The following is a 27,259-nucleotide window of genomic DNA, read 5'->3' as shown; positions in this document are numbered from 1 at the left end:
CACGCTAAACACTGAAGTTTTTGAGTGGAATCAGACCATTGGCATAAACTAATCATCAATTACACTTCTAGAAAAGCTTTTTGATTTAAAGCCTCATCTGTTGTGCTCATCATTAGGGGAATGCAAATAGTAAATAAATAATAATGATAATTAAAAATTTACTTTGCCAGAGTCACTACGACCCTTCAACCACTTGGTAGGAGCCACGCCGCTCGCTACCTTCGCAGATGGACACCCCACATTCTCATGCTCCAAATATGTCAAAAGAGGAAACCAAAGTAAACCAAATAACGGAGCCGTGGGGCACTGGGAAAAGAACATGTCAAGTGGGAACACGCTCATTAACGTGTGAATCGGTGGTAAGTCAGTATATTTCAAGTATACTCTTCCTCTGCAGAACCTGGACTTACGGCACACTCAGAACACTGAAGCAACAAAATGGGGGATCATCTCAGGGGGATGATCAGCCCTAATACTTACCTTTTGGAAAATAATATTTACCTGTTCTGGTTTTCTGCTGATAAGAATACTTAGCACCTTGCTGAAGAAACTGGCAAGTAGTGGGTTCAAGGGGGAATCGTTTAGGAGGAAGCTATATAATTTCATTAGCAAGGACTCATCTTCTCCCAGTCTATCATTCATCTGGGAGACATCAGAAGTGAGCAACTCACAAGATATATTTGGGTACCTAGAAGAACAGGACACTTGTATCATCATCTGTATTAACAGTTTCATGACATAAAGTAAAAACACAAATCAGAAAGGCTTCCTAAAATTTTGTGAAAAACAAAATCACCTTTGGGAATTAGAAAAGCATGTCAATCCATTGTGTCCAACCTGTAGATGAAAGTGAATTTTCTACCGTGTCTCAAGAATTACTTCTAAAGCAAGCTGTAACAGGACACGTTTTCCCCAACAAAACCAGAGCACAGCCAGGGCTCGGGAGCCTGGGGAGGCCACGCCGCAGGGCGTGGGCCTTCTCCCACAGGACAGGCCTGGCGAGATGCGGCAGCCAAGAGCCTCGGGCTGCAGCCCTGAGCAGCCTGCTCTGACGTGGGAAGTGGCCCGGCTTGTAGGACGACCACGGGGGACGCTGGTGTCCAGGAAACTGCCCCGCACACAGCACCTCGTAAGGACTCGCTCAAGACACATGCAGGTTCCGAGACCGGCCACGCCTATTTTCACATGGCTTGCAAATGGTACCAGAAAGCTGTTTTGGGGGCGCTTACCAAGTGTCCAGTCCATGTCACATCTTAAGAGAACAAATCTTCTAACATAGGGAAGCGGAGAGGAGGATGTCAGCCTGAGCTAGCTACCCAAGTGGAGAAACGGCATACGGGAAAAGAGCTCTCCAAGCCAGCCTTGCAAGGTGGTCCAGGATCAGCCCCCGTCAGACCTCACTGCTGTGGGACGCAGACCTCTCCGCAGACCCTACGGCCCTGGAAACACCTGCACCCCGAAAGCATGCTTGCCTCTGCCCACCAGAGCACTCTCTCTCTCTCTCTCTGAAAACCAGACAGCTGGTCCGTTTTCTCCACTCACTCCTTTTACCACAGTTTCCCGTCTGTTTTCAATGGCAACAAATGGAGACGCCACGGCCGTCCTAGCCACAAGCTCACTCCTCTGCTCTTACTCCGCCCCGTCAAGCAGCCAGGATCCAGAACCAACTAGTCCTCTGGGGTGGCAAGTCAAAGGCTGACCAGGATAGGGAGGTGACAGGACAGCCACAAGTGGCTGTAGGACAAGAAAGAGGGAGGACTGCCGTCTAGAACACACAACACACCCCTCGAGGCGCCCCAGGGCTGCCTGCTGCGAGGCCCCTGGCAGACCAGAAAGCTGCAGCCTCTGCGAGGGTCTGGGGTGAGGTCGGAAGACGGAATAGAACAAGAAGAGTGTCCCCAGAAGAACCTTTGTAGGGAAAAGACAGAAAACAGAACTGGAAGGCGTGTGGGCATCAAGATCATATTATCAAACAGCTCTCTTCTGTGGCTCAAATTAAAGTCTCTCTCTCCTACTCTGTGGAACATACGGGCTCAAAGACGCCACAACATAAAGTCACCGTTGTGCCAGGGGCAGGATCATGCACGGGGTGCAGGTGCAGCTTCTGGAGTCGCACCGCCTAGGTTCAGACTCCCATCTCTACCACTTACAAGCTGCATGACCTTGGGCAAGTTCCTTAGCCTCCCTGGGCCTCAGTTTCCAAGTCTGCAAAATTAAGATAACAGCATTTACCTCACGTGGAAGGATATGACATACGAAACACTGGGAAGGGGGCCCGGAATAAACAAAAGCTAACTGTTTGTATTCCTCTATATTTTCCACTTTACAAAACTTCCAAAATGCTACTACGGGGAACACTGGGGGACGATGTTGGGGGAATATTGTCTCGATTACCCCAATTTGAAATTGCTGGCAAATAAAGGACCGGTAAAAGGTAGTGGCCTCAACCGTGGCCGCAAACCAAACGTGTAGCGGGTATTCTCCAAATTCTGACACACGAGGTCCCGAAGAGGCCACAGGCATTTAAAAACTTTTTTCAATGAATTTTTCACCTGTTTTTGCACAGTGACTGAGACACACGACCTAGATAAAGAGGCACACGTATGGGCCTGGGCACTATACGAAAGGCTCAAGGTCCTGGTTCTGGACAGGCTGGGGTCCTCTCTCTCTCCCCTTCCCTACCTCTCAAACATTAAACGAGCTTCTAAAACACCCCAAGACCCCCGCCATCCCACCCTGCGGCAAGCGCCACCCTCCCCCCCACCCCGGCCCCAGCACAGGCTCTGACCCCCCGATTCCTCTGTAGCTACACCCCCACCTGCATCTGGGCTCCTTCCTCCTCCCCATCCCCAGGGCCGACTCTGCTCCTAAAGCCTCCCTCCCCTTGTCCTTCTGACCACACGGCCTCCCGCCTGCTTAGGCACAGCACGTCCCTGGATGGCTCCCTCCCTCTGCCCCGTCATTTCCCACTGGACTGCACACGGCCTCACCGGCACAGAAACCCCCCACTACTTCTCCCACCGGGGAGGACACCACCAGCACACCTCTCCCGACTCCTACCTGCCCGCAGCGCCCACTTGCTCTCTCTGCTCCTTTCCAGGGAAACTAGCCAGAAGAGCTGTCTCTGCTTTGCCGCCAGTTCCTCCTCAGAGAGCTCCCGGCCGGGCTCTCCCCTCCGCCCCCCCCAGAGAACCCACGCTGCCGGGGCCCACGGGCTCTGTGCCGCGGACACCAACGGTCACGGGGCCTGTGCGCAGCGGCCCCGACCCACTTGTCCCATCTCTCTTTCCCGAAGCCTGGCTTCCCTTGGCCTTCAGGGCGGCAGCCCCTCCTGGTCTCCTCTTGCCCCAGCCCCTCTGCGGGAACCTTGGCCCAAACAACAGCACCTTAGCTTTAGAATTTATTATACTACTTAGGAACCGAGGGTTAAAGTTCTGCTGGATCAAATTTCTGCTAAATAGTTTAGGACGGAGGTATCTGTCATTAAAATTAAAAAGGTTAGCACAGAATGACAAACCTTTAACACCTTGTGTATGATCATCAGCTTAGAACAGTGATGACTTCGATCCACATGTGTGACTAATACAGTGATGAGGTTCACAAAACACAGAAATCACTCCATCACCCAGACTCTACAAAACAATAGTCTAAATTCCTGAGATGACTCTAAGTCGACCTTAACCCCCAAGAGCTTTCAGGTCCCATCTGAAACACCCCGCTGCGCATCTAGCTATGTGTACTGTGTACCTTACGCACAGCCCGTGGCTCCTCCCAGGCCAGAACTACAGCGGAGAACTCACCTGCCCAGCTCAAGTCAAGCTCCCTCAAGACGGTGCCATCCGGAAGGCCACATGGCCAGGGAGGCACCGCTGCTCTCGCAACCTCAAAGGGAACACAAAAGAACGCCAGCATGGCGGTACCACAGAAGCCGTGACTACTTTTCGGTGAACTAAGCACCTTCCAGAAGACGTGCTGTGCCTGCTCTTCCCAGTCACAGAGGTATTAGCTTCGTTCAGCAGGTGAGGAAACCGACCCAGAAGGGTAAGCCCTCTGGCTCAAGCGTTCCAAGAGGGGAGGTCGACACCCCTCCCAGGCAGGCTGGGTGCGAAGCCCGCAGCGCACTGGCTCCTGCCGGGACAACCCCAGACGAGCGGCACCCACACGTGCGGGTTGTTCGCCGTGAAGGGAATTCCAAAACGGCTTCCGGGGGATGCGAGTACGCCAGTGCTCCTGCTGCGAAATTTCTTTCCTCTTCCTTTTCGGGGCACTGACCTGAGTAGAGGCTGTCACCAATGCTAACTGTCAATCTTAATGGCCGGCAGAGAACATAACCTCACCTCCTTGAAGGTCCAAGTCGCTAGCAACTTGAAGGCATTAGTAAGTACTATTTCTCTGACAGCAAAATTCTCCCCAGAAAGAAATAAAAAGGTATCTGAAAAGAAGAACAGACTGGGGGAGAAAGGGCAAAGAAGGATCTACTAAAAGCCTTAATTCCTCCTGTTCCGTTAAGTTTATTTAATGCAGAATCAAGGACTTTTTGTTCCCGAATCCGCCCTATTTTGGGGGGCGGGTGTGGGGGGGTACGGAGTCAAATCTTTCAACACAGTTGGACATGGAGGGACAGCTCCCTGAGACCTAGGTACTTTAAATACACACGGAGTGCTCACCAGGAGTCGGTAGGAGTGTGCAGTCCAAGTGCAGTCAAGACACAGGGATAAAGGACCCCGGCGCACTACTGCTCTGCCGTAAGCAGATGAAACTAGTGATGAGCACGTGAACTCGCCACGGTGGTCCAAGGCGCTAGCTAGTTAAATTTAGCTCCACTCACGTTCACCAAGACCCTGTTCCCTGAAGTTAACGAAGGTCAGAATTTATTTGATCAGTAACGGTCTTCATAACCCAAGCTCTGGCTTAGATCTGCCATATGATCTCGGGGTGTCACGTAGTCTCTAGCTTCCTACTTGCAAAGAAGAGAAAATACTTACTTGAATCGTCTTACTATTTTAAGAAACTTCATCACTGTTGACAAAGCACGTTGCCCTGCCACAAAGCCTTCTGACTGCAATTTAGAACACTCCTTTTTAAAACCCTATGATTTCACTGGACTTGGTTCTAGAATGGATTACATGCTCCACCGAGTCTGTCACTCTTGACCATCTTAACACTCTAAATGGTCTACGACGGCCCTGGGGAATTGCTGGACAAGGATAAGATTCTACCCCACTTCACTTCAGTCCCACCCTAAAGAGAAGATTGAATTTTCTTACTTGTATCTGATCTTTTCATCCATGTCTTGAGGTGGTTCTTCTATAATGAATGAGACTAAATCTTCGAGACATTCTGCTTTTAACAGAAACTCTATAAGTTTGCGGTTCTGAGCTTTACATTCCTGTAAAACATCTTCCTCATCCATTAACTCCTTCAGTGTTACATCTTCTCTTTCTAGAAGTGTGTCTATGTGGGATGATGAATGAAGATCAAATTTCCAAAACATGCTGGTCTAAACAAAACGCAGAGAGTATTTCAAATAAAATTTCAACTTTACATATTAACTTTTCAAATTTCAGCTTAGTTTCACAGTCTAAAATGCTAACTTGCATCACATAAGTACAGTAAGTTTCATATCGAGCCTATAAGGTACTTGTCTAAATAAGTAAAATTCGCAGGGCTTTTCCTTCTCAGAAAAGAAAATATTTTTATTGAAAACAAAAAATTTTGATTTAAAAATGCTGAAAGAACGCTAAAGCTTGGGATGATGTCAACCTGCAATATGAAGCCATCCATACTTTGCTAAGAATGTAATGCTGGGAAAGGAAGAAAGTAAACCCTCTCTTACGGGGGAAGCGCACATTCAGACACTGAGGTAGTACCTTCCAGCAACAAGTGACTAGTACTTGACCAAAGTGTCCGGCATTCTTCGGAGTATGAAAGAATTAAGTAAATAACCACCACCAAGCAGCACTTTCACAGCTGAGAGTCCTAAAATGATCAGATCCGTGTCATTCTTCACAAAGAAACTACACAAGAGGAAGCTAGTTGCTAAGGAATTAGGGAAACGAGCCACCCTCAGCTATTAGGAAACCCATCTGACACTGACCGTGCCACATATATACTCCCTCCTCCCCTCCTCAACAGCGAGGGCACGGCCATCTGCAGAGTCACACGAGGTCCTCACTGGTTACAACTGGAAACAGGAAACACAGAGTCACTATGTAATCTGCAGCTGCCACAACAGGACGCTCTCAAATGCCACTTTTGAGCAACACGTGACAAGATGACAGCACCAAACAAAAGTCCTGATTAGGGTCAGGACTATTCAGAAGTCATTCTTGTGGGTCCAAGATGCTCACTGCAGAATTCCGGAGCCGGGGTTTGGTGAGACACACACTTACTTCCTGTAACACCCCTCCCCGCCCCCCACCGACAAAGCCAAACCTACCGATCAACTGCGGCTCTACCACCCACCCAGGGCAGTGGCCCCTGTTACCGTGATCACTGAAAAGCACGTTAATCTCCACGCCCGCGCGTGCAAAATCCTGTGCTGGAAGAGCCTACGTAGAAGGCAGGCAGCTGCAAAGGTCACAACCTATGTATAGCACACATGACATTCTGAGAACTACTTATTTTTGCTAAATCATCCATATTAGATCAGGTAGGAGTATTTAGTATTTTCAGGCACATCCGTCCAAAAAATTTTTTAAATCAGAGATCACGGAGGGCAAGTTTTAGTTACACAGCCAGTCACACCGATCGATCCAGGCACAGAAGACTGTGCACCATGGCAGGTTACTCAGGGACATGGAAAAGTACACCCACTTCATGTGACTTGACTATTAAGTGGACGATCATGGGAGTTTAAAATATAAGCAGTCTTAAGGAATCTTTAAAAAAAAAAAAAAAGACTCCTTAAGGGAACAGGTTTTAGGGAAGATTATGAAATATGATGTTATAAAAGTTGTCCCTGCTTAAAAAAAAAATTCTTTATGTTTCAAAAGGCACTATACATAAGCTCACACCAGTCAGCAGCACGAGGAAGACACAGTGGGCAGAGGGGCTACCCTGACAGTTCACGGAAAGCAGAGCGGCGGTGGGGCACCTGCACGGGGACACGTTCACCACGAAGCTCGGGGGACGGCACAAGAATAAGGCATCGCCACCTCCCATTATGTACAGAAGACGTCACAGAACACACTGAAAGGGCAGCGTCACAACTCCCAGCACGGTCGGCAACTGCCCCCATGCCACACCAGCGAGTGACCTCTCTGCTCCAGGACCAGTAGCGGGGCGGAGCGCTCGCTGCGACTATAACCCTTGCCAGCGAAGGACAGAAACGGATACTTCAAACACAAGAGCAACCTACTTCTGCTACTAAGCCAATTACAAAGGAAACAGGGCAAAGGTGATGTATCCTAGTAAGGAACTTCGGGGGAAAAGATGGTGGAAATCAATAAAACCATAAATGCTTTTCTGGTTTTCAGACTGTGGAAAATGGCAAACAGAAAAGGCGTTATTAGGCCGTTTTGCCCTAATAAAATTGACAACGTGAAAAAAGACAAAACGACAGCAAAAGCTAACTGCAAAGGAGGAAAGAAGGAAGCTCCCCAGGGTAACGCCGTCAGCACCGTCTACCAAGCTTCTGCCGGAGCAACACGGCTCATTCATCCGGGAGTTTGAACCACAAATCCTAAAACCTGTACGCTCTACCGCTCTGCCTCATACTTGGAACCGAAGTGTACGGGCACGAAAACAGCTGTGTTCTCGCACAGCCCCAGCACACAAGTCCCAGGCCGTGTTCGGGCTCCGAGCACGTATTAATCTGCACTGTTCCTGAAGGGCAGATACGGGCACTTGGGACAGATAATGGAGCTCTCGTTCGGCTCACGGAGCAAAGGCACCTTACAGAAGGCCAAAAAAAGTAACCATCCATGTCAGTACACCTTGGCCTCACAGTTGATCATGGAAAGTTCGATCCCGGGATGTCTACAAATTGAAAGAAGAGTTCACTTTACTTATTATAAGTACTTTAGTGAAGTCACTGACTGAAGAGCTACAGGTGTATTCAAATACTTTCCAACGCTCCACTGACATCAGATGAGTTTGTGCTTATTTTGGTCTGTAAACCAAATTTCTGATCATCTAACAGAACAGTCTCTCCACCTGAAGTCAGAAAACTGGACGTTACTAATTTAGCCTTAAGTCTTTTTTTTAAAGATTAGTTCTCATTTAAAGTAGTATGTCTTTTTTATTTTTTGTAATCCCATACAGAAAGGCGAGGTAAAATGAAGAATACTAAGAAATCAATCACAAAAAAGCAAAGCTGATTACCAAGACCTTACGATTGGCTAATTATAAACAAGATACACACTCACGTCCATCAAGTGGAAACTATAAACGTCCACAGACACAGATAAAGGCACACTCCTTAATTATGGATCAGAATATAGTTATATCCAGCTAATCCAAGTAAAAATGGACTCCCCAAATTTCAACCTTATGAAGGTAACTCATTAAATACTGGATTTATAAAGAAGACTGATAATTAGTCATGACGAAGTAAAAGCAGGAATTGGCAAGTTACGGCCCACAGACCAAATCCGGCCCACAGCCTGCATGCTAAGAACGGTTTCAATATTTTTAAAGGGTTGTTTTAGGAAAAGAGAAGAATGTGTGGCAGAGAGCAAATGTGGTCCGCAAAGCCTAAAATATTTACTACCTGGCCCTTTACAGAAGAAGTTTAGCATCCCTCGCTCACGGGGAAGTCAGGTTCCCACCAACGCTAACTTTCCTCTCCAGCATCTCTGAGCCCGCACGGACGCCACCCGGGCCCTCGCAGCCCACTCGGCTGGGGGCGGCCACACGGTGTGGGGCGAGACTGGCTAGAGACCCGTTCTCCTTCCCCGACTTCTCGGGCAGGTAGGGATAAGCGCACGACAACGTCGTCCCCCACGTGCCATGAACCATAAAAATCTCCACGCACTCTCCTCTGCACCTGGCTGGATGCCGAAGACAAGAAGGGCTCTAAGGGATGGCAGAGCCAAAAAATGGAAGACGCCTCCGTCCCCAAATCACCACGTGGGAGAAAGACACCTGCTAACCTCAGAGCCTGCCCTGGGCGGTGTTACAACGTGCCATCATACGCTGGTCTGTGTGCTCTGACAGGGTGCCCTCCCTCCCTGACCTCCCAGCTCCTCTAATCCCCAAGCCTGTGACTTCTTGTCTTCCTATACTTACTTAAGCAAGGGAACAGGAATGCTTAAGCAACTGTTTTAAAATGCCTGAGTCCTTTCGTTTTCCACCATCCTGAATTAGAAGAGCATTTTTTAAAATCGGAACACTCTGAAATATGCATTTCCACAGTGCATTTTCTTTAGACTGGGTATGCTACAAACTTAAAAATAAAATAAAACCACAGTAGACTTCTTAAGCAAACATTATGTATTTTACCTTTTGGTCAAGCAGCAAACTGACTGGAAACGAATGGCATCAGTAAATTAGTTCCCCTAGCTTCTACTTATGCCCTGTGAGGTAGAAACAAACTAGGTATGAACTGATAGTTACATACAAAGTTCAACCGCCAGGGCCCTGCAGTACAATGGAGTCCTTTCAAAAATACAACTAGGATACTCAGAAAAACTGAAAGGAGCTGGCACTTCAACAGCTAATTTTTAGTTAACACACATATAGTTTAAAATCCTTACTAGGATTTAGGAATAAAAGGGAATACAATTTCTGGGGCACCTGGGTGGCTCGGTCAGTTAAGCGTCCAACTTCAGCTCAGGTCACGATCTCACGACTGGTGTGCGTTCGAGCCCCGCATCAGGCTCTCTGCTTTCAGCCCAGAACTCACTTTGGATCCTCTGTCCCTCTCTCACTCACGCGTGCGCAACACGTTCTCTCTCAAAAATAAACATTAGAAAAGGTCAGGGGATACAATTTCTCACAGTAAACCATGTCATGGGCTGTTATCAGGAGACAAAGAAGGGAATGGTGAATAAAACCTAACTACCTGTCGTCTTTCTTCCAAACCCTAGAGTTGTTTTAGAAGTTGGAGTAAGAGGGTTGGGTTTTCTCCCAAAGAACTGAAGGTTAGGTTGGCGGGTCGCTGGGGAGTCACCTGTCAACTTGCCATAGACGGACTCGGCTGTTCTCGGTCTTCCCCAGAACTGACAACACCAGTGAAAACTACCATCTTATATGCACAAAATAGGACCAAAGGCCATAAACCTATTCATCTCAGATCAACCACTTTAACTACAGGTCCTCTGCAATTATCAAAATAACCTTCCTTCTTAGAGGCAAAATCTGGGCCTTGGTACCTTTTTTTCAAAGCAGTTAAGCAGTGACGCGGTTTCTGGGAGAAAAGGTGTCACCCTGTCTGTGACATAGGAACCATACGGTGATGTGTCAAATCATTTCTAAGAGGTATGACAAACACAGCAGACCTTCTGCAGAATTTTCTAGGGCGCTGCTGGCAGAATATATTCAACAGGGGCTCAACTGTGGTTCGGTGTGAACCGCCTACAACCACTTGCTTTCATCAAATAAACAGCTTTTCCTCCCAAGCCTCGTTCGGACTCTTAGGCACCCAGACGGACCTGGATTCCAAGGCCCGCTCGGCTACGGGCTGGCCCCGAAGCCTTGGGAAAGCAGATCCCCCTCTCCAAACCTCCGTGTCCTCACCGAGCAAACTGGCTGTGAGGAGTCAATGACAAAGGCCTGCTTCCGGAGCTGGACCGCACGGGCACCTCGGCAAGCAGAAGCTGCTGTCGACAAACGTGCCGGCCTCTGACGTCTGCGAGGTTTAAGCCAGCGCTTCCCTGATTCCCACGGGCACCGGAGACACCTAGGGGTCCTGTTAAAGGGCAGTCTCAGATTCGGACTCAGGAAATCTGGGGTCAGGCCAGAGATTCTGCATCTCAACAAGTCCCCAGATGCTGCAGATGCTGCTGCTACCGCCGCCCTGGGTTTAAACGATGGCTGATCATTTGTAACAAATTGTAATAAGCGTATTCAAAATAATTACATAACTAAGAGAAACAGGAAAAAGGCCGACTTTGCAAACACGCGGCTGTGTTATTTCAGAAACTCCCTGTGGACGAGCTGATATTAGTGGGTTTTCTCTGGACATGACAGATGCAGAGTGTAACATATTATATCACTTTCCAACAGGAGCCCAGAAAGGATGACACGATGAATGTGGTGAAAGATAAACCAGTGGTACCCAGAAGGGAGAAACTGCTAACCATCCTGCCTCCCGATGGCAGCAGTAAGCCGAGGGAACGACAAAGAGCTCTGATGAGTCTAAAATTCAGAAAGCTCCTATTTCTATGAACTGTACTTAAGTTTAGCAAGGATCTAGCCAAGCGGGACAGGCTATCCTCCACGAATCCTACCGCCACACCTGTGGAGTACCTGCACCCAGGGCTGGCTGGGCCCAGGGCAAAACGTCCAGAGACTCAAAAAAGGATTCCAAGATTATTACCAAGAACTGCTGAGCTTACGAAGGGCAGCTGAGCGTCACAGCAAACACTTCTGCACGGGGGGACCCGAGACCACATGGGCTGCACAGGCATGAAGGCTGCCTACACCGTTTCATCACCGGCCCCACTGGAATCGCCAAGATTCCATGCTCTGAAGTGTTTGCTAACATCCTCCAGGCCTGCAACAGACATGCACCAGATCCTTGCAGTTCAAGTAACTGCAGTCACCTAAATTCACGGAGTAGAAACCAAAGGGAGAAGCAGCAGCCGCTTACATCCAAGACAACACCCAGGAAACAATCTATAAACAAAATGTGTTATGTTGAATATTTTTCTTTTTCTTTCTATGTGCTACGAAGGGCATGTCTGTACTACAGATTTATTTTCAGAGTCTCAAACGAAGGCATACAGGCACATGCTGTCGGGAGTTCAAACTCCGGGGCACCTCAGGCCTCCCACCGCACTCCTCCCGGGAGGCCCTTGGCCCGGGGCTGCGGGGCCAGTGCCAGCGGGGCCCCGGCGGACGGAAGGAGCACACAGAGCACGCGCGCCACAATGTGAGACACGTGTACGTTTACATTTTCTAGCAGCCACACCAAAACAGTAAAGCAAACTGGCTACGTTAACTTTAAAAATATATTTTATTTAACCTCATACATCCAAACAGTATTATTTCAACATATAATTCTATTGTAACGAAGCCTTCAAAATCTGAGTGTGTCTTATACTTACGGCACATCTCAATTTGAACCGGCCACATTTTATGCTCAAGAGTCCTATGTGGCCAGTGGTTGCTGTATTGGGACAGGACAGTTCTAATTATACATTACTACAGTTATGGTTCAAAGTTTCTCTCTTGGTACTAAAATAACCACCCTACTCTTGTTCCCCGCCCCCCCCCCCCAACCGCCCAATATCCTCCTACAGCCAAAGTCAACAGTTAACCACCTTTTCCACACAGGGCCAATGTGGGATTGGTGAGGAGAGGGTTATACGGGCCAGGTTTTCCCCTTCTGAGACGTACACATACACGAGAAATCATGTTTATTCTTGTACATATAAAGCAACTTGGACATTCTTCAACACAAAAAAAGTTCGTTACAAGAAAATCAGAACTGTTATTTAGCCTCTAATATCTAGAAATATTTGTAGCACTAATAGGAAAAGTTTTCATTCCTCACCCTGAAATAATGAAGGGTTAGATCTTGAGTCGAGAGGGCCAGAGTGGCTCACTACTGGTTTAGACATGCCTCGCCAAACTGTAAAAGAGGCACATGTCTCTGGGAATTTCATTTCTAAGCTGACTCAAAAATATTGTAAACAAGAAAAAATACCCCGATCACTCAAATATTTTGGGGAACGATGATGTTTGATCAATGTACCAAAAAACCCACTAGACTCCCCTTCATCTTGGGAGTAAACTGAGCCTTCATGGCCCCCAATTAAATTAATAACGACGTACTGTTCAACATTACTGATCATCAGGGAAATACAAATCAAAACCACAATGAGATACCACCTCACACCTGTCAGAATGGCTCACATGAACAACTCAAGCAACAACAGATGTTGGCGAGGATGTGGAGAGAGAGGATCTCTTTTGCACTGCTGGTGGGAATGCAAATTGGTGCAGCCACTCTGGAGAACGGTATGGAGGTTCCTCAAAAAATTAAAAATAGAGGGGCACCTGGGTGGCGCAGTCGGTTAAGCGTCCAACTTCAGCCAGGTCACGATCTTGCGGTCCGTGAGTTCGAGCCCCGCGTCAGGCTCTGGGCTGATGGCTCGGAGCCTGGAGCCTGGTTCCGATTCTGTGTCTCCCTCTCTCTCTGCCCCTCCCCCGTTCATGCTCTGTCTCTCTCTGTCCCAAAAATAAACGTTGAAAAAAAAAAATTGAAAAAAAAAAAAAAGAAAAAAATTAAAAATAGAACCACCCTACAACCCAGCAATTGCACTACAAGGGATACAGGTGTGCTGTTTGGAAGGGACACATGCACCCCAATGTTTATAGCAACACTATCGACAACAGTCAATGTATGGAAAGAGCCCCAATGTCAACTGATGGATGAATGGATAAGGAAGATGTGTGTACGTACATACACACACACACACACACACACACACACACACACACACACACTGGAATATTACCCAGCAATCAAAAAGAATGAAATCTTGCCATTTGCAACTACGTGGATGAAACTGGAGGGTATTATGCTAAGTGAAATTAGTCAGAGAAAGACAAGCATCGTGACTTCACTCATACGAGGACTTTAAGATACAAAACAGGTGAACATAAGGGAAGGGAAACAAAAGTAATATAAAAACAGGGAGGGGGACAAAGCATAAGAGACTCATAAATATGGAGAACAAACAGAGGGTTACTAGAGGAGGTGGGGGGGAGGGGCTAAATGGGTCAGGGGCACTAAGGAATCTACTCCCGAAATCACTGTTGCACTATATGCTAACTAACTAGGATGTAAATTTTTAAAAAAGGAATTAAATAAAAATTAAAAAAAACGAAACCAAAAACACAACTTGCTTATTCCGTGAGCAACAGACCCGGTTACCCCATGCCCCCGGCCAAGTTTCCAAGCAGCCTGGGAACGGGACGTGCCGGACGATCGAGCTGCTGCAAGGCTGCCGGTGCTGGCTCACCTGCTCCCGCCAGCATCCAGACACCTGGAGTATCAGGGCTCCCCCGGGGCCTGGATTCAGGTATTCGGGGAACTCAGGGGGGCAGCGTCCGCCAAGACGCAAACGGGGAAGCGCCGGGCTCAGTAAGGTGGGAAGCTGCTCACGTGGTGCACTGAAAGCTGCGCCGCAAGGAGGGACAGGGAGCCAGGTGCCCACAGATAGGAGCACGCGGTGTCACTCTGAAGGGGGGACGCCTCTGTGCCGTAAGGTAAGGAGAAACTCTCCCTCCTCACAGCAAAGCCGAACGGCGAGGCAAACGTTCTAACTTCCCACGGGGAAGCAGAAACACGGCACCCAAAGAAAGAGCACCAGCGGGCCTCTGAAGGCAGCTCTCCCTCGGTAGCAAGGGGGAAGGTCACGAAGGCCTGGAAGGTCCACCCAGGAACTGCTTCTCCGTTCTTAGCAAAGGCGTCCCCTGCCGACAGCTGCCCTCCCCTGCCCCCACTCAAAGGCCGGGCTAACTCAATCGAAGGTCACACTGCCTATCAGAGAGAGGTATTTCTTTAGAGGGAAGCTTCATTGTATTTGGTTTCGCAACTGCTTCTTCCAAAGAACACGTCAAAAGCGATCACGTTTTTAGCACCCAGATATTCCAGAATCGTTCTCATTTTTACTTCGTAATTTCTTTGATATCTCAGCTTGTCTTTGAGAGCGATAAATAAAGGAATCAATTCCATTTAGTGTGTTTTATATTAATTAACAAGTACCTTGACTACAGGAGTAACATGTCAGATGGTCCCAACCCCTTGAAAAATACAAGAAAACTGAGGAAAGAGAAAACACAGAGAATAAAAGGCATCAATGCCAAACTTGTTCTGTAGAATGGGAGCTCAACAGAGGGGAGCTTGACCAGAAAAGACTCCCTTAATACGTGAGGCCTAAGCTGGGCCTCAAAAGACCTGCAAGGTTCAGTAGGTGAGGATGCAGCGAAAAGCATTCCAGGCCAGTAGAAGTTAAGTCTGCGAGCACAGAGAACAGGACAGAGGTTTCCAGGAGCTTCAGGAAATTCATAGCAGGGAGAAGGCCCTGACAACCAGAAAAGACTTTCAGAAGGCGTGAGGACAAGCTTAGGCAACACGAGACCAGGTCTCAAAGGGCCCCTGCAGGACTGCCCGCACAGCTGCATGGGCTTGCTGTGGGAGCAGAGAGAACCAGTGAGGTGTTTTTTTTTTTTTAATTTTTTTTTTTTTAACGTTTATTCATTATTGAGAGATAGAGACAGAGCATGAGCAGGGGAGGGGCAGAGAGGGGGGAGACGTAGAATCCGAAGCAGGCTCCGGGCTCTGAGCTGTCAGCACAGAGCCCGACGCGGGGCTCGAACTCACAAACCATGAAATTATGACCTGAGCTGAAGTTGGACGCCCAACCGAATGAGTCACCCAGGTGCCCCGAGAACCAGTGAGTTTTAACTGAGATAAACACACAGTAGAGAGTAAATAATGTATCTTAATAACATCTAGAAAGAACCAATTCTGAGCGGAAGCAGAGGCAAGTAACACAGGAGATGACTGGAGCTCTGGCGGGTGCACTCAACAGAGGGCGCACTCCCAGAGGCCAAGAGAGGGAGAGGTCCAGCCTGTCCTGGGTGCGGCCAAGTGTCTGAGTGGAACTGAAACACAGGACGGGGAAGGGAGTGCTAAAGACAAGGCCACGAAGGTGGACACGGCAGGAACTGCACACGACGCCGACACAGAAGCGGGGGAGGCAGGTGAGACACGGCCAATGAGCAGCACGGGGACATCTGTGCTTTACGTACCGAACGGCCCACAAAGCCATGGAGGCGCTGACAGACAGGAGCCTGAAGAGTGAGCGACCCGTGCAGGAGCCTGTGTCAGCACCCCGGAAGGTGGGGAGCCCTGCGACAGCCCCTCCTCCGCAAACCACGGTATCCCCGATGAGGTTTCCCACCGGATGATCGTTCTGCCTCCGACATCAACCTCCAACCTCTGCCTCTTCAAAGCCCGGTCTGCAGGTTTCCTCTGATCCTGGCCACACCGCGTGGTATCAGGCGACACAAACTGATGGCTTGCGTCCTAATTCTGAGCTGCCCGGGAAACGCACGACCCTCAGAAAGCAAACGCGACCGCCACACTGAAGCCAACTCCAAACCCAGCACTCGGAAGCGAAGGGCAGGGCGAGAGGTACAATCTTGTCACCCGGTTCGCTTTTATATTAAAAAAGCCAAGTGCCAACCAAGGAAGATCCAGTCTAACTTTTGTCACCTGACCCACATTAAAGCAGGTAACGTGTTCCTGCACAAACATATGAAAACTCAAATGTACGTGAATCTTTATGCGTAATTTCCACAATCGCAAACACTTCAATCCACGTATATGCAAAAATTTTACTGAGAACAAGTTTTGTGTTTTTTTTTAAATTGCGACTGAAGAGTTAGGAAGAAAGAAGGCAAATAATGAGGGTGACACAATGGTAATCAAGTTTCTGCCCGAAGCCCTGGCAAGAAAGACCCAGCTGCATCTAGGTAGTGTGTGTGTGTGTGTGTGTGTGTGTGTGTGTGTGTGTGAGAGAGAGAGAGAGAGAGAGAGAGAGAGAACAAGAGAACAAGAAACAGAGACAAGAAGGGGTGAGGGGAGAGAGTGTGTGTGTGCAAACAAGCAAAGGTAAGAGAGGTGATATAACTCAAAGTCACATCCAAAAATTCTCATGGGTGAGGTGCCCGGGTGGTTCAGTCGGTTAAGCCTCCGACTTCAGCTCAGGTCATGATCTCACGGTTTGTGGGTTCGAGCCCCACGTCAGGCTCCGTGCTGACAGCGCGCAGCCCGGAGCCCGTTTCGGATTCTGTGTCTCCCTCTCTCTCTGCCCCTCCCCCACCCCCAGCTTGCGCTCTGGCTCTGTCGCTTTCAAAAATAAACATTAAAAAAAATTTGTTTTTAATTTTAAAAAAAGAAAGAAAAAAGAAAATTCTTATGGGCTCCAGAGGTTGATTTTCAATCTCAAGCCCCAGGATTCTCTGAATCTCTGAAACCACACAGGAGCATCAGCGACCTGAGCCGAACATGAGATAGAAGCAACGCGTAACCGGAGAGCACGCGGGGCGCTGCCCTCTCCCCGGCGCCGTGTGCGGACGCGGGAGCCGCCTTCCGTTCGGCACGACGGCCACCCTCAGACTTCTGGTGAAGCCCAACACCGTTTAAAAGAGAACGAGTATGTCAAAATGAAGCACAACTGGGGGAAACTCGGAGACGCTGACACCAGGGTGCACGGGAGACTCAGGGCCGGCTCCTCGTGCCCGATGCTGATTACGCAAGGACACGAGAACAAGCACGTGCTGCCCGGTGGCTTCCGGAAGCTCCTAGCCCCCAGAGGCAAAGAGCCTGAAGCGAGGTTGATCTACAACAAATCCCACCGTGCACAGACGGCTCAAATGTCTCCTCCAAGAAGCACCATGCCACTGTGGAAATTTCGAGCAGCCCGGCTGGCCATCAGTCCCCAATCCCCAAGCTAGGCTACACAGCCAAGGAAATGAATAGACAGCCTATGTGCATGTCATATTTTATTAGTAAAACCATAAAACTACGGAGAGAGAGAGAGAGAGAGAGAGAGCTTTTACCTGGCACAGCACACAATAGTTTCTGAGTCTGTGGCTACAGGGAGCAGCCCAGCAAGAGAGCAGTGGTCTGAGAACTGCACAGCCAGAAAGAGCTCCCACAGGAGCAGCCGGGGTACAGAATACCTAATGTGCCCAAGTTTTACTAAGTAAGTGAAGCCAAGGGACAGGTAAGTTTTGAGTCCTCTAACTTGAAGCAAGCGACAGTGGCCGCTGTATTACTCACATATCTGCTAGACACAAGATACCCAAAGAGAACAGCCTCTCCAAATTAGCTACAAATTCTAGAGCAAACCGAGAATGCTATTAAGATGCTTTTGAAAAAAGGACAGAGGGGCGCCTGGCAGCTCAGTGGGTGGAGCGTCCAACTCTTGATTTCGGCTCAGGTCATGAGCTCACGGTTCCTGAGATCGAGCCCCCAAGTTGGGCTCTGTGCTGATAGCGCAGAGCCTGCTTGAGATTCTCTCTCTCTCCCTCTCTCTGCCCCTCCCCTGCTCTAAATAAATACACAAACATTTTAAAACAAGTAAAGATGGGGCACCTGGGTGGCTCAGGGGGTTGAGCGTCCAACTCCTGATTTCGGCTCAGGTCAGGATCTTACAGTCTGTGAGTTCAAGCCCCACATCGGGCTCTGTGCTGACAGTGCAGAGCCTGCTTGGGATTCTCTGTCTCCCTCTCTCTTTGCCCCTCCCCTGCTCTCTTTCAAAATAATCACAAATTTAAAAAAATTTTTAAAAGGAAAGAAAAAAAGGCCAAAAAGAAATAGACTGCGGATCAAGAACAAGCTAACTACCCTAGTTAATCTGTAGTTATGACCAATTCTGTAGCAGAAACCAGAACTGGCAAATTGGTCACGGAAAAAGGTGAAGTTCCGGTTTTCAGCTCTGGCTATTAAGCGTCCGTCGTCCTTGCCCCGCAAACTTTCAGCAGGCCACGTTCCCTCCTGAAGCGTCCAGGTCAGGCTCCACAGTCCCCGGGACCCCGGCACCAGGCCGCCATCCTCCGGAGGGCCCGGTCTCCATGTGGTCTCGCGGCCAACAAGCGAAAGGGCGAGGAAAGAACAGCGAGCTCGGGGGCTGCTGCGCGTCTGCTCAGGAACGGAAGTTCAGAGTCATTCAGAGAACTGAACGGTTCTTAGGATCGTTACAGCTCCTTCGGAAAAACAATCTTGAACCTCTTCCAGCTATTCCACGATAACATTAACCATCCTGACAGTGCAACCTTCTATCAGAGGTGGAAACACGATTACTAATGGCTACCCATTAAGTGCCTACCACAGGCCAGACTCGGGTCTGATGCTTTTAGATACACCCTCCCTCGAAACCTCGGAACCACCTTTCATGGTTTTGTTCTTGTTCTGCATACGGAGAAACCAAGATCGAGAGGTCAGAGGACCTACCAAAGACCAGAGCAGGTAAATGCGCTGGCCAGAACTGGGATCCACACCCGCGTCTGTCGAGCTCTGTCTGTGCTCCTCCCATTACAGCACCAGCGTGGGAACAGCAGCTGCGTGGCCAGGCCCAGCAGCAGGTCGGTCTCCCGGCACGGGCCAGCCCCAGGCCAGCCCGTGTGCGCTCACGCCTGCAGACGGCAGTGCAGCGAGCCGACCCGTGGGCTCTCGGCGCTTAGGACTCGCCAGTCAATGGCAACAGCCTACCTGTGCGTGTGAGGTCAAGACAAGCTGGTTGGACAGCTCAGTCAGAACAGCACGGCTGGGGACACCGGGAGCCCAGCTCTTGTGGCCAGTGACTGTTCTCAGTCAGTTCCCCAAGATGCCACAGGCTCATCAAAATGCACAGAAACACGAGAATCAGTATGCAGAATATTTCTAAACATGATGAAACGAAGAGAAATTTAATCAACATGAGGTACATTTTAGATAAAAATTGAAAAACATGATTGGGGCGGGGAAACACCAGGCATAAGTAAACAGGAAAAGTAGCGAGAGAAACAGGTCCAAAGACCGTAGCTGATTATAAGCTCAACATAAAGTCGAATTCTGACGCGACTAATAAGCAAACCAACCTCAGAATAAAGTCATACATGAATCTCGTCTAGGACCGTGGAAGACACGAATCCTCCTGCGGCCTGCCCCGGGCCGCTCACCTCCTTGCCAGATGATACCACACCTTGTTCGGGGGGGGAAAGAAACTGCTAACCCACATGGCCCCCAAAGAGATGACCAGTCAGAAGGACTCGCCACTTGGGGGATGAAATAACTGGCTCTGGGGCACCCGGGGGGCGTCCGACTTTGGCTCAGGTCACCATCTCGCCATCCGTGAGTTTGAGCCCCACGTCGGGATCTGTGCTGACAGCTCAGCGTCTAGAGCCCGCTTCGCATTCTGTGTCTCTCTCTCTCTCTCTGCCCCTCCTTTGCTCGCATGCACATGCTCTCTCTCTCTCTCTCGAAAATAAACATTAAAAAACGATTTAAAAAAATAACCGGCTTTGCATATCTTCAAGCTCTTTTATGCTATCATTTATAGTTCCCCAACATAAAATGAGAGCCAGTGAGTGAAAACTATAGACCACGGGCAAGCAGTCGAAGCAGGAACTTGTTCAAGATCAGGCTAAAGGTTAGGTTCACTAACACAAGCAATGCCCCAAGGCTGGAGGAAGTGTGGCCAAAACCTGGATGATCCTCTAGGAGAGCGTGAGGAGAAGAAGGCTCCACAAACGGATCATCGTGTTGTTTGATGAACCTCTTCTCAAGCCCGATTGATATAAAAGGCACGGCTTTATCTGGGCCGAAATGGAGCCTCGACAGGAAAACAGAAAGGATTATGCAACCTTCCAGATGTTCACTGGGTTGAACCTCACACAATTCTCCACTCCTCTGGCAAGTCTAGCAAGATAGCAATAAAGGACAAGGAAAAAGAAACAATGCCGGCAAATTTAGGAAACGACAGAAACTGGAGAAATAATTCAGAAAGTCCAACATCCAAGTAACATAAGTTTTAGAAGAACATATTATAATCCACAACCACCTGCCTCCACCAAAAAAACCTTTTCTCAGAGTGTAAAGCGCAGGAGTGCCCCCGCCAGGCCGTGCACGTCCTGTCACCCCGGGTGCTGAAACAGACTTCTCCGGCACAGTGTGAAATTCCAGAGCATCAGAGATAAAGACAGTATCTCAACTTTTCTTGTGAGGACAAAACAATCAAAAAAAGGACTGGAAATCAGAATGACATCAGCTTCCTCAACAGCAACGGCAGAAAAGAGCATTTTAAGACATGGAAGGTCGGAAAGATTTATTCATGCTTTCTCACAAAGCTACTGGAAAATGGGCTCCACCAACGCGTGGCAATGCGCCAGGAGGGGTGCCCGGCTGGCTCGGTAGGTGGAGTGTGCGACTCGCAATCTTGGGGTTGAGGGATTGAGCCCCGTGTGGGATATACAGATTACTAAAAATAAAAAAAAATTTTTTTTTATGCTTTCTGTGCCAAGCACTAAACACTTTTTAAAAAATGTTTATTTATTTTTGAAGAGAGAGAGAGACAGAGTGTGAGCAGGGGAGGGGCAGAGAGAGAGAGGGAGACGCAGAATCTGAAGCAGGCTCCGGGCTCCGAGCCGTCAGCACAGAGCCCGACGCGGGGCTCGAACTCACAAGCTGTGAGATCATGACCTGAGCCGAAGTTGGACACCCAACTGACTGAGCCACCCAGGCGCCCCAAAAATAAAATCTTTAAGGGGCACCTGGGTGGCTCAGTTAAGTGTCCGAGTTTGGCTTACATCATGATCTCGCAGTCAGTAAGTTTGACCCCCACGTCAGGCTCTGTGCTGACGGCTCGGAGCCCGGAGCCTGCTTCGGATTCTGCGTCTCCCTCTCTCTCTGCCCCCACAACTTGCACACAAGTGCGTGCGTGCTCTCTCTCTCTCTCTCAAAAATAAATAAACATTAAAAAAAATTTTTTTAAGTTAAAACAGTAAAAAGAAGCACTGAGGTGCTTGGGTGGCTCAGTCAGCTGAGCATCTGACGATTCTTGACTTCGACTCCGGTCACGATCCTAGGGTCATGGGACTGAGGTACAGGTCAGGCTCTGCGCTGAGCATGGAGCCTGCTTGGGATTCTCTCCCTCCCTCCCTCCCTCCCTCCCTCTCTCTCTCTCTCTCCCTCTGCCCCTCTCCACTGCTCATGCTCTCTCTAAAAAATAAAAATAAATAAAAATAAAAATAAAATATTTTCAAAAAGCATGGCAATAAGCCATGAGAGGAAGACAGGGAACACACGGAACTACGGATCCCACACACCGAGAAACAAAAACGATCCTCAGAAGAAAAGCAACGGGGACACCCGCCCGGAGGAGCCAGCCCGGAGTGAGGCACGAGGCAGAGGGCTCTGAAAAGGATGCGTCCAAACAGGAGATGTGTGTGCAGGATCTATGTGACCACGCAGAGACGAACTGTACTAATGAAGTCAGAGCCCTAGGGAATAATGGACTCAATACACATATCTTTACACCGATTTTAAGCAAAGTTGTTCTGTAACTATGCTGGAAGACGAGGGAGGGAAAGAAGCTATGCACGTGCGAGGTGAATCTTCACCCTCACTGTTAGAAGTCAGCCAGTTTTGGGGCGCCTGGGTGGCTCAGTCGGTTAAGTCTCTGACTTCGGCTCAGGTCATGATCTCACTGTTCATGGGTTCGAGTCCCACATTGGGCTTCTGTGCTGACAGCTCGGAGCCTGGAGCCTGCTTCCCATTCTGTGTCTCCCCCCTCTCTCTCCACCCCTTCCCCACTCATGCTGTGTCTCTCGTCTCTCAAAAAATGAATAAACGACAAGGTGCCTGGGTGGCTCAGTCGGTTGAGCATCTGAATTCGGCTCGGGTCATGATCTCTCGGTTCGCGAGTTTGAGCCCCGCGTCAGGCTCCGTGCTGCCAGCTCGGAGCTTGGTGCCCGCTTCGGATTCTGTGTCTCCCTCTCTCTGCCCCTCCTCTGCTCGTGCTCTGTCTCTCTCAGAAAATAAACATTAAAAAAATGAGTAAATGCCAAAAAAACACAAAAGTCAGCCAGATTAGAGAAACAGCTCCCTACAGGCACACAACTTAGAAACCTGGAAGGAGGTAACTGTGCGAGAACAGCTAAGTGACGAAGGTACAAGCTACAGCCCCTGGTTAAGTAACTGAGGGACGAGGAAGGGAGAAGCCAGCAGAGACGGAGGAGACGACTGTCACTTCTCGCTGTGAACCATGCACCTACGTGAACCACGTACGCATACAGGATGGAACACGACGAGAGGAAGGCAGACTGACGGCACTGGTACCATGCCTGGCACTCAGCAAGAGCTCCGTAACGTCACCTCAGTCTGAGATCGGACGCTGTGGAAGAGGAGCTCGCCTGCTGAGGGGGGGGGCGGGGCAAGTAGGCGGCGGCTGCACACACTCACGAGTCTGTACACGAAAGCCGAGCGAACCAAGAAACAGGACCAGCCGACCGACCAAACCAGCCAACGGCAAGAACCACAGCGGCACCTTCTCACAGGTGCCCCGTCAGGTCTCGCTTCCACCCCATCCTTTCTGCCATCAGCGTGTGAACCCACGCCAGGGCCCTGGGACACCCAGGCTGCCACATCTGGCCTGCCACCTATTTTTACACAGCCTCTGAGCAAAGAATGATTTTCCTGTTTTTTACTGGGGGAGGGGGGAACCAGAAGCATGACATTCTAGGACTTGTGAAAATTCTCTGCGATTCATGTAAGTTTTCCTGAAACACAGCCACACCGCTCATTTACACACGGTCTCTGGCTGCTGTCACGCTGTGAAGGCAGTGCTGAGTGGGACAGATCTCTGCGCTGCTCCTCTGCTTTCCAGATCACAATGACACAGTCACAAGTCAACGGTGCTTTGAGTGCCACGTGTGGAACTGTGACACTGTATTTTCTTATCACCCGTGCGTCCCCACAACGTCCAAACAAGAGAAGAGGAAGTGGACCTCGCCTGCCGAGCTCCTAAGTACAGCAGGACGAGGACCCCTTCGTCACGAGATCTGCCGGCAAAGCCCTGCGTTCGTCGTGCCACCGCACCACACCTGTGCTAGGAGAACACAATCGACGTCCACATTTCCAGAAGAGGCGGTCACCACAGTATCGCTCATGCACAGGAAGGCAGCATCAGAAAAACTTAAAATTTTTAAATGCTAACCATTCTGGATGGATAGCTTTTATTATTATTATTATTATTATTATTATTATTATTTTTTGCTTACTTAATTTTGAGAGAGAAAGAGAGCGAGGGGAGGTAGGGAGGGAGGGAAGATGAGCGGGGTAGGGGAAGACAGGGGGACAGAGGATCCGAAAAGAGCTTTGTGCTAACAGCAGAGAGCCCGACGCAGGGCTCGAACTCACAAGCCAGTAGATCATGACCTGAGCCAAAGTCAGACGCTTAACTGAGTCACTCAAGTGGCCCATAAAAATGTAAACATTTTAAACATTTAAAAAAAATTTTTTTAATGTTTATTCTTGAGAGAGAGAGAGAGAGAGAGAGAGAGAGAGAGAGAGAGAGAAGAGACGTGAGTGGGGGAGGAGCAAAGAGAGAGGGAGACACAGAATCCAAAGCAGGTTCCAGGCTCCGAGCTGTCAGCACAGAGCCCAACATGGGGCTCGAACTCAAACTGTGAGATCATGACATAAGCCAAAGTCAGCTGCTTAACCAACTAAGCCACCCAGGTGCTCCAAAACTTAAACATTAAAAAAAATTTTTTTTTTTAAAATTTTTTTTTTCAACGTTTATTTATTTTTGGGACAGAGAGAGACAGAGCATGAACGGGCGAGGGGCAGAGAGAGAGGGAGACACAGAATCGGAAACGGGCTCCAGGCTCTGAGCCATCAGCCCAGAGCCCGACGCGGGGCTCGAACTCACGGACCGCGAGATCGTGACCTGGCTGAAGTCGGACGCTTAACCGACTGCGCCACCCAGGCGCCCCTAAAAAAAATTTTTTTTAATTTATTTTTGAGAGACAGAGAGAGATAGAGCATGAGTGGGGGAGGAGCAGAGAGAGAAGCAGACACAGAATCTGAAGCAGGCTCCGGGCTCTGAGCTGTCAGCACAGAGCCCGACACAGGGTTCAAGCTCACGGACCACGAGATCTTGACCTGAGCCAAAGTCGGCTGCTTAACCGACTGAGCCACCCAGGCGCCCCAGAATTTCAACCTTTGAAATGGAAAATCTCGTAACAGAATTCCTTCAGAAAAATAAAAACGGAAAAGGAAACTCCAAGCAAAGCTGGTCTCCAAGTGGCCTGTCAGCCAAGCGCGAGGAGGCCAGTGATGGTTTTCCTTGGATTCTGGCGGAGTTCACGGGCACCACCGATACAGCTCAGCTGGTGTTTACTGGAGGAGTCTGAGATGGTGACGAGAAGCCTCTCGGAACGGCCCGCGTGGAACCACCACAGGAGAGTGTTTTCGGAGAAGCTGAGTGAAGATGAAGTCCCTACAACACAGCGGATCCGTGTCCCGGCTGATGGCAGTAAAATTACGTGTAGAGCAACAAACAGCTTCGTGGGGCAAATTTACACGCCTGGGAAAATGTAATGTTTAAAGCTTACGGTTATTTCTTTTTACTTGCATCAGCAGGTACGTCGAGAGGTTTTTAGAATGCCTCGTGTGTGACTGAGCCAGTAATGTCAACAGGAACCTCATGTACTTGTGGAGATTTAACCGCCATTAGACCCTGCCCTGTCCCGTCACACGGCAAGCAGCTCATCACGGGTTAATGGGGTTGTTTTTTTTTTTTTTGCAACTTCTTGAGCTCAGGGCCAAGACTGAAATTTCCCTGAATGAGAAAAACAACTCTCAACCACTACTAATGAACACCGAATGGCTCTGGAAACCGGCCTCTGGCTGCAATCTTGATGTTTCTTAATCAATTCAACCTAAAACGATAAGGCTAACCAGCACGGATCTGCAAAGTCTCCACTGTGGTTAAAAAAAAGGTCATTTTAGCACTAGCTTTCAGGAGTGAAAAGAAGGGAGATCCCTGTTCTCACACAAGTTTACGGCGGGTACATTTTCTGCGCTCAAACTACAGTTAAACAGCATTTTTCAGACCTCAACGCAAACGTGAAGGAAGCTTTCCTATTACAAAATCCACACAGCTATACACTTGAGAAGTTTTTCCTAACTGTGAACTGGAAGCGCTTAATCTACGATGCAACAGAATCTAACAGAATTCCGCAGCTGCTCTCCGAGTGAGGACGAGTGAGGACGCTATGTACCTGTGGACTAGTATCGGAGTGTGGCAGGCGCTATCTGTGTAAAAGGACATTTCCGAAGATGAAATACGTAAATCTCATTACAGATCAGCATTAATAGATTAGATGAAGACGTGCGGTAGAGTCTGAGAGGGGAACCGCGGCTCTGAACACCATTTCGGCGAAAATGTTATCCCCTCCGGAAAGAGAATCCCGTCCTTCTCATCAGCAGATCGGTATTACAGAAAACGGAACTCCAATATTTTTCTATTTTTAATTCCATCAGTAAGATCTGTGAAAATCTGCTCTCTTATTGTACAGACACTTTATAATATCCTCTTCTTTGCCTCTTGGTCTACAAAACCTACGATATTTCCTCTCTGGGCCTCGCTACCCCTGGTCTAAAGAACCCTGTACTTGCAGCGCTGTTCCTCTTTGGAAACCCTTCTCAGCCACCTGGCACTGATTCCAGGCCTCGCGAGACTAATGAGTAACTTCTTAAGAGAAGAGTTCACCCGGCATCAGACAGCATCTGATGAGCAGAGGGAGTGCAAAAAGAAACAGGAGGAATACAGCTAACGGTAAGAAGCGTTCTACAAGCTGCCACGGCTAAGAGTCTTTGTCAGCAAAGAAAAACAAAATTAAAAGAGAGCGAGAAAGAGAGGCAGACAGTCTTTAAAACGTTACCGTGAGAAATGGCTCTAAAATTTTAGCTCCTACCACTAAATAATGAATGATACCTACCATCTAAAAAGTACTAGATACAAAGTAGAAGTCAAAACTCCTTGCTCCTGGCATGTTTAAACCTGCTCAAAGAGAAAAAACAATCCTAAAATAATTTAATGAGATATTCTAAGAGTTCACAAAGGAGTGGCCACAGAGGACCTGGAACAACACAGAGAAGTTTGGCAAAAAAGGTAGAAAGAGAGTGGAGCCCTAGAAAAAGGGGGACCAAATACACAGACTAATAGTAAAACCATATGATGGGGGATGGACAGAATGGGTAAAGGAGGTTAAAAGGTACAGATTTCAAGTTATAAAATAAGTAAGTCACGATGGTGGCTACAGTTAATAATCCTGTATTATAGATTTGAAAGTTGCTACATGAGATCTTAAAAGTTCCCATTACAAGAAAAACATGTAACTGGGTGGTGACAGAAGTCAACTAAACTAACTGTGCTGATCATTTCACTATGTACACAAATACCAAGTCATCACGTTGTACGCCTAAAACTCACGTTATATGTTAATTATATCTCCATTTTTAATAGGCTAATATGTGTAGTATTATAGAAACACTTCCAGAAATCATTCTTGAAACTCTGGTATC

The 27,259-nt window shown here is 48.6% G+C and overlaps 1 protein-coding gene across 23 annotated transcripts in view; it reads right to left on the bottom strand.

Moving 5' to 3' along the window:
- The window catches only part of PPP6R3 (protein phosphatase 6 regulatory subunit 3), a 137,745-nt gene that overhangs the window by 64,175 nt on the left and 46,311 nt on the right, over nt 1-27,259 (bottom strand). For 22 of the 23 annotated variants that reach the window (XM_047070455.1, XM_047070456.1, XM_047070453.1 and 19 more), the window contains 2 exons: nt 5,268-5,500; nt 502-688 (listed from right to left, as the gene is read on the bottom strand). In XM_047070455.1, coding sequence (XP_046926411.1) covers nt 502-688; nt 5,268-5,494 — 414 coding nt within the window. In that variant the 5' untranslated portion in view covers nt 5,495-5,500. Of the gene's footprint in view, nt 1-501; nt 689-5,267; nt 5,501-10,680; nt 10,813-27,259 lie in introns of those variants that run through there. The other variant, XM_047070454.1, reaches the window with a different exon arrangement.

This window comes from Lynx rufus, unplaced genomic scaffold (assembly GCF_022079265.1).
Source record: "Lynx rufus isolate CCGP_SWC_20201006 ecotype Redwood Valley unplaced genomic scaffold, mLynRuf1.p SCAF_9, whole genome shotgun sequence".
NCBI lineage: Eukaryota > Metazoa > Chordata > Mammalia > Carnivora > Felidae > Lynx > Lynx rufus.
This window is presented reverse-complemented; position numbering and strand designations above follow the sequence as displayed.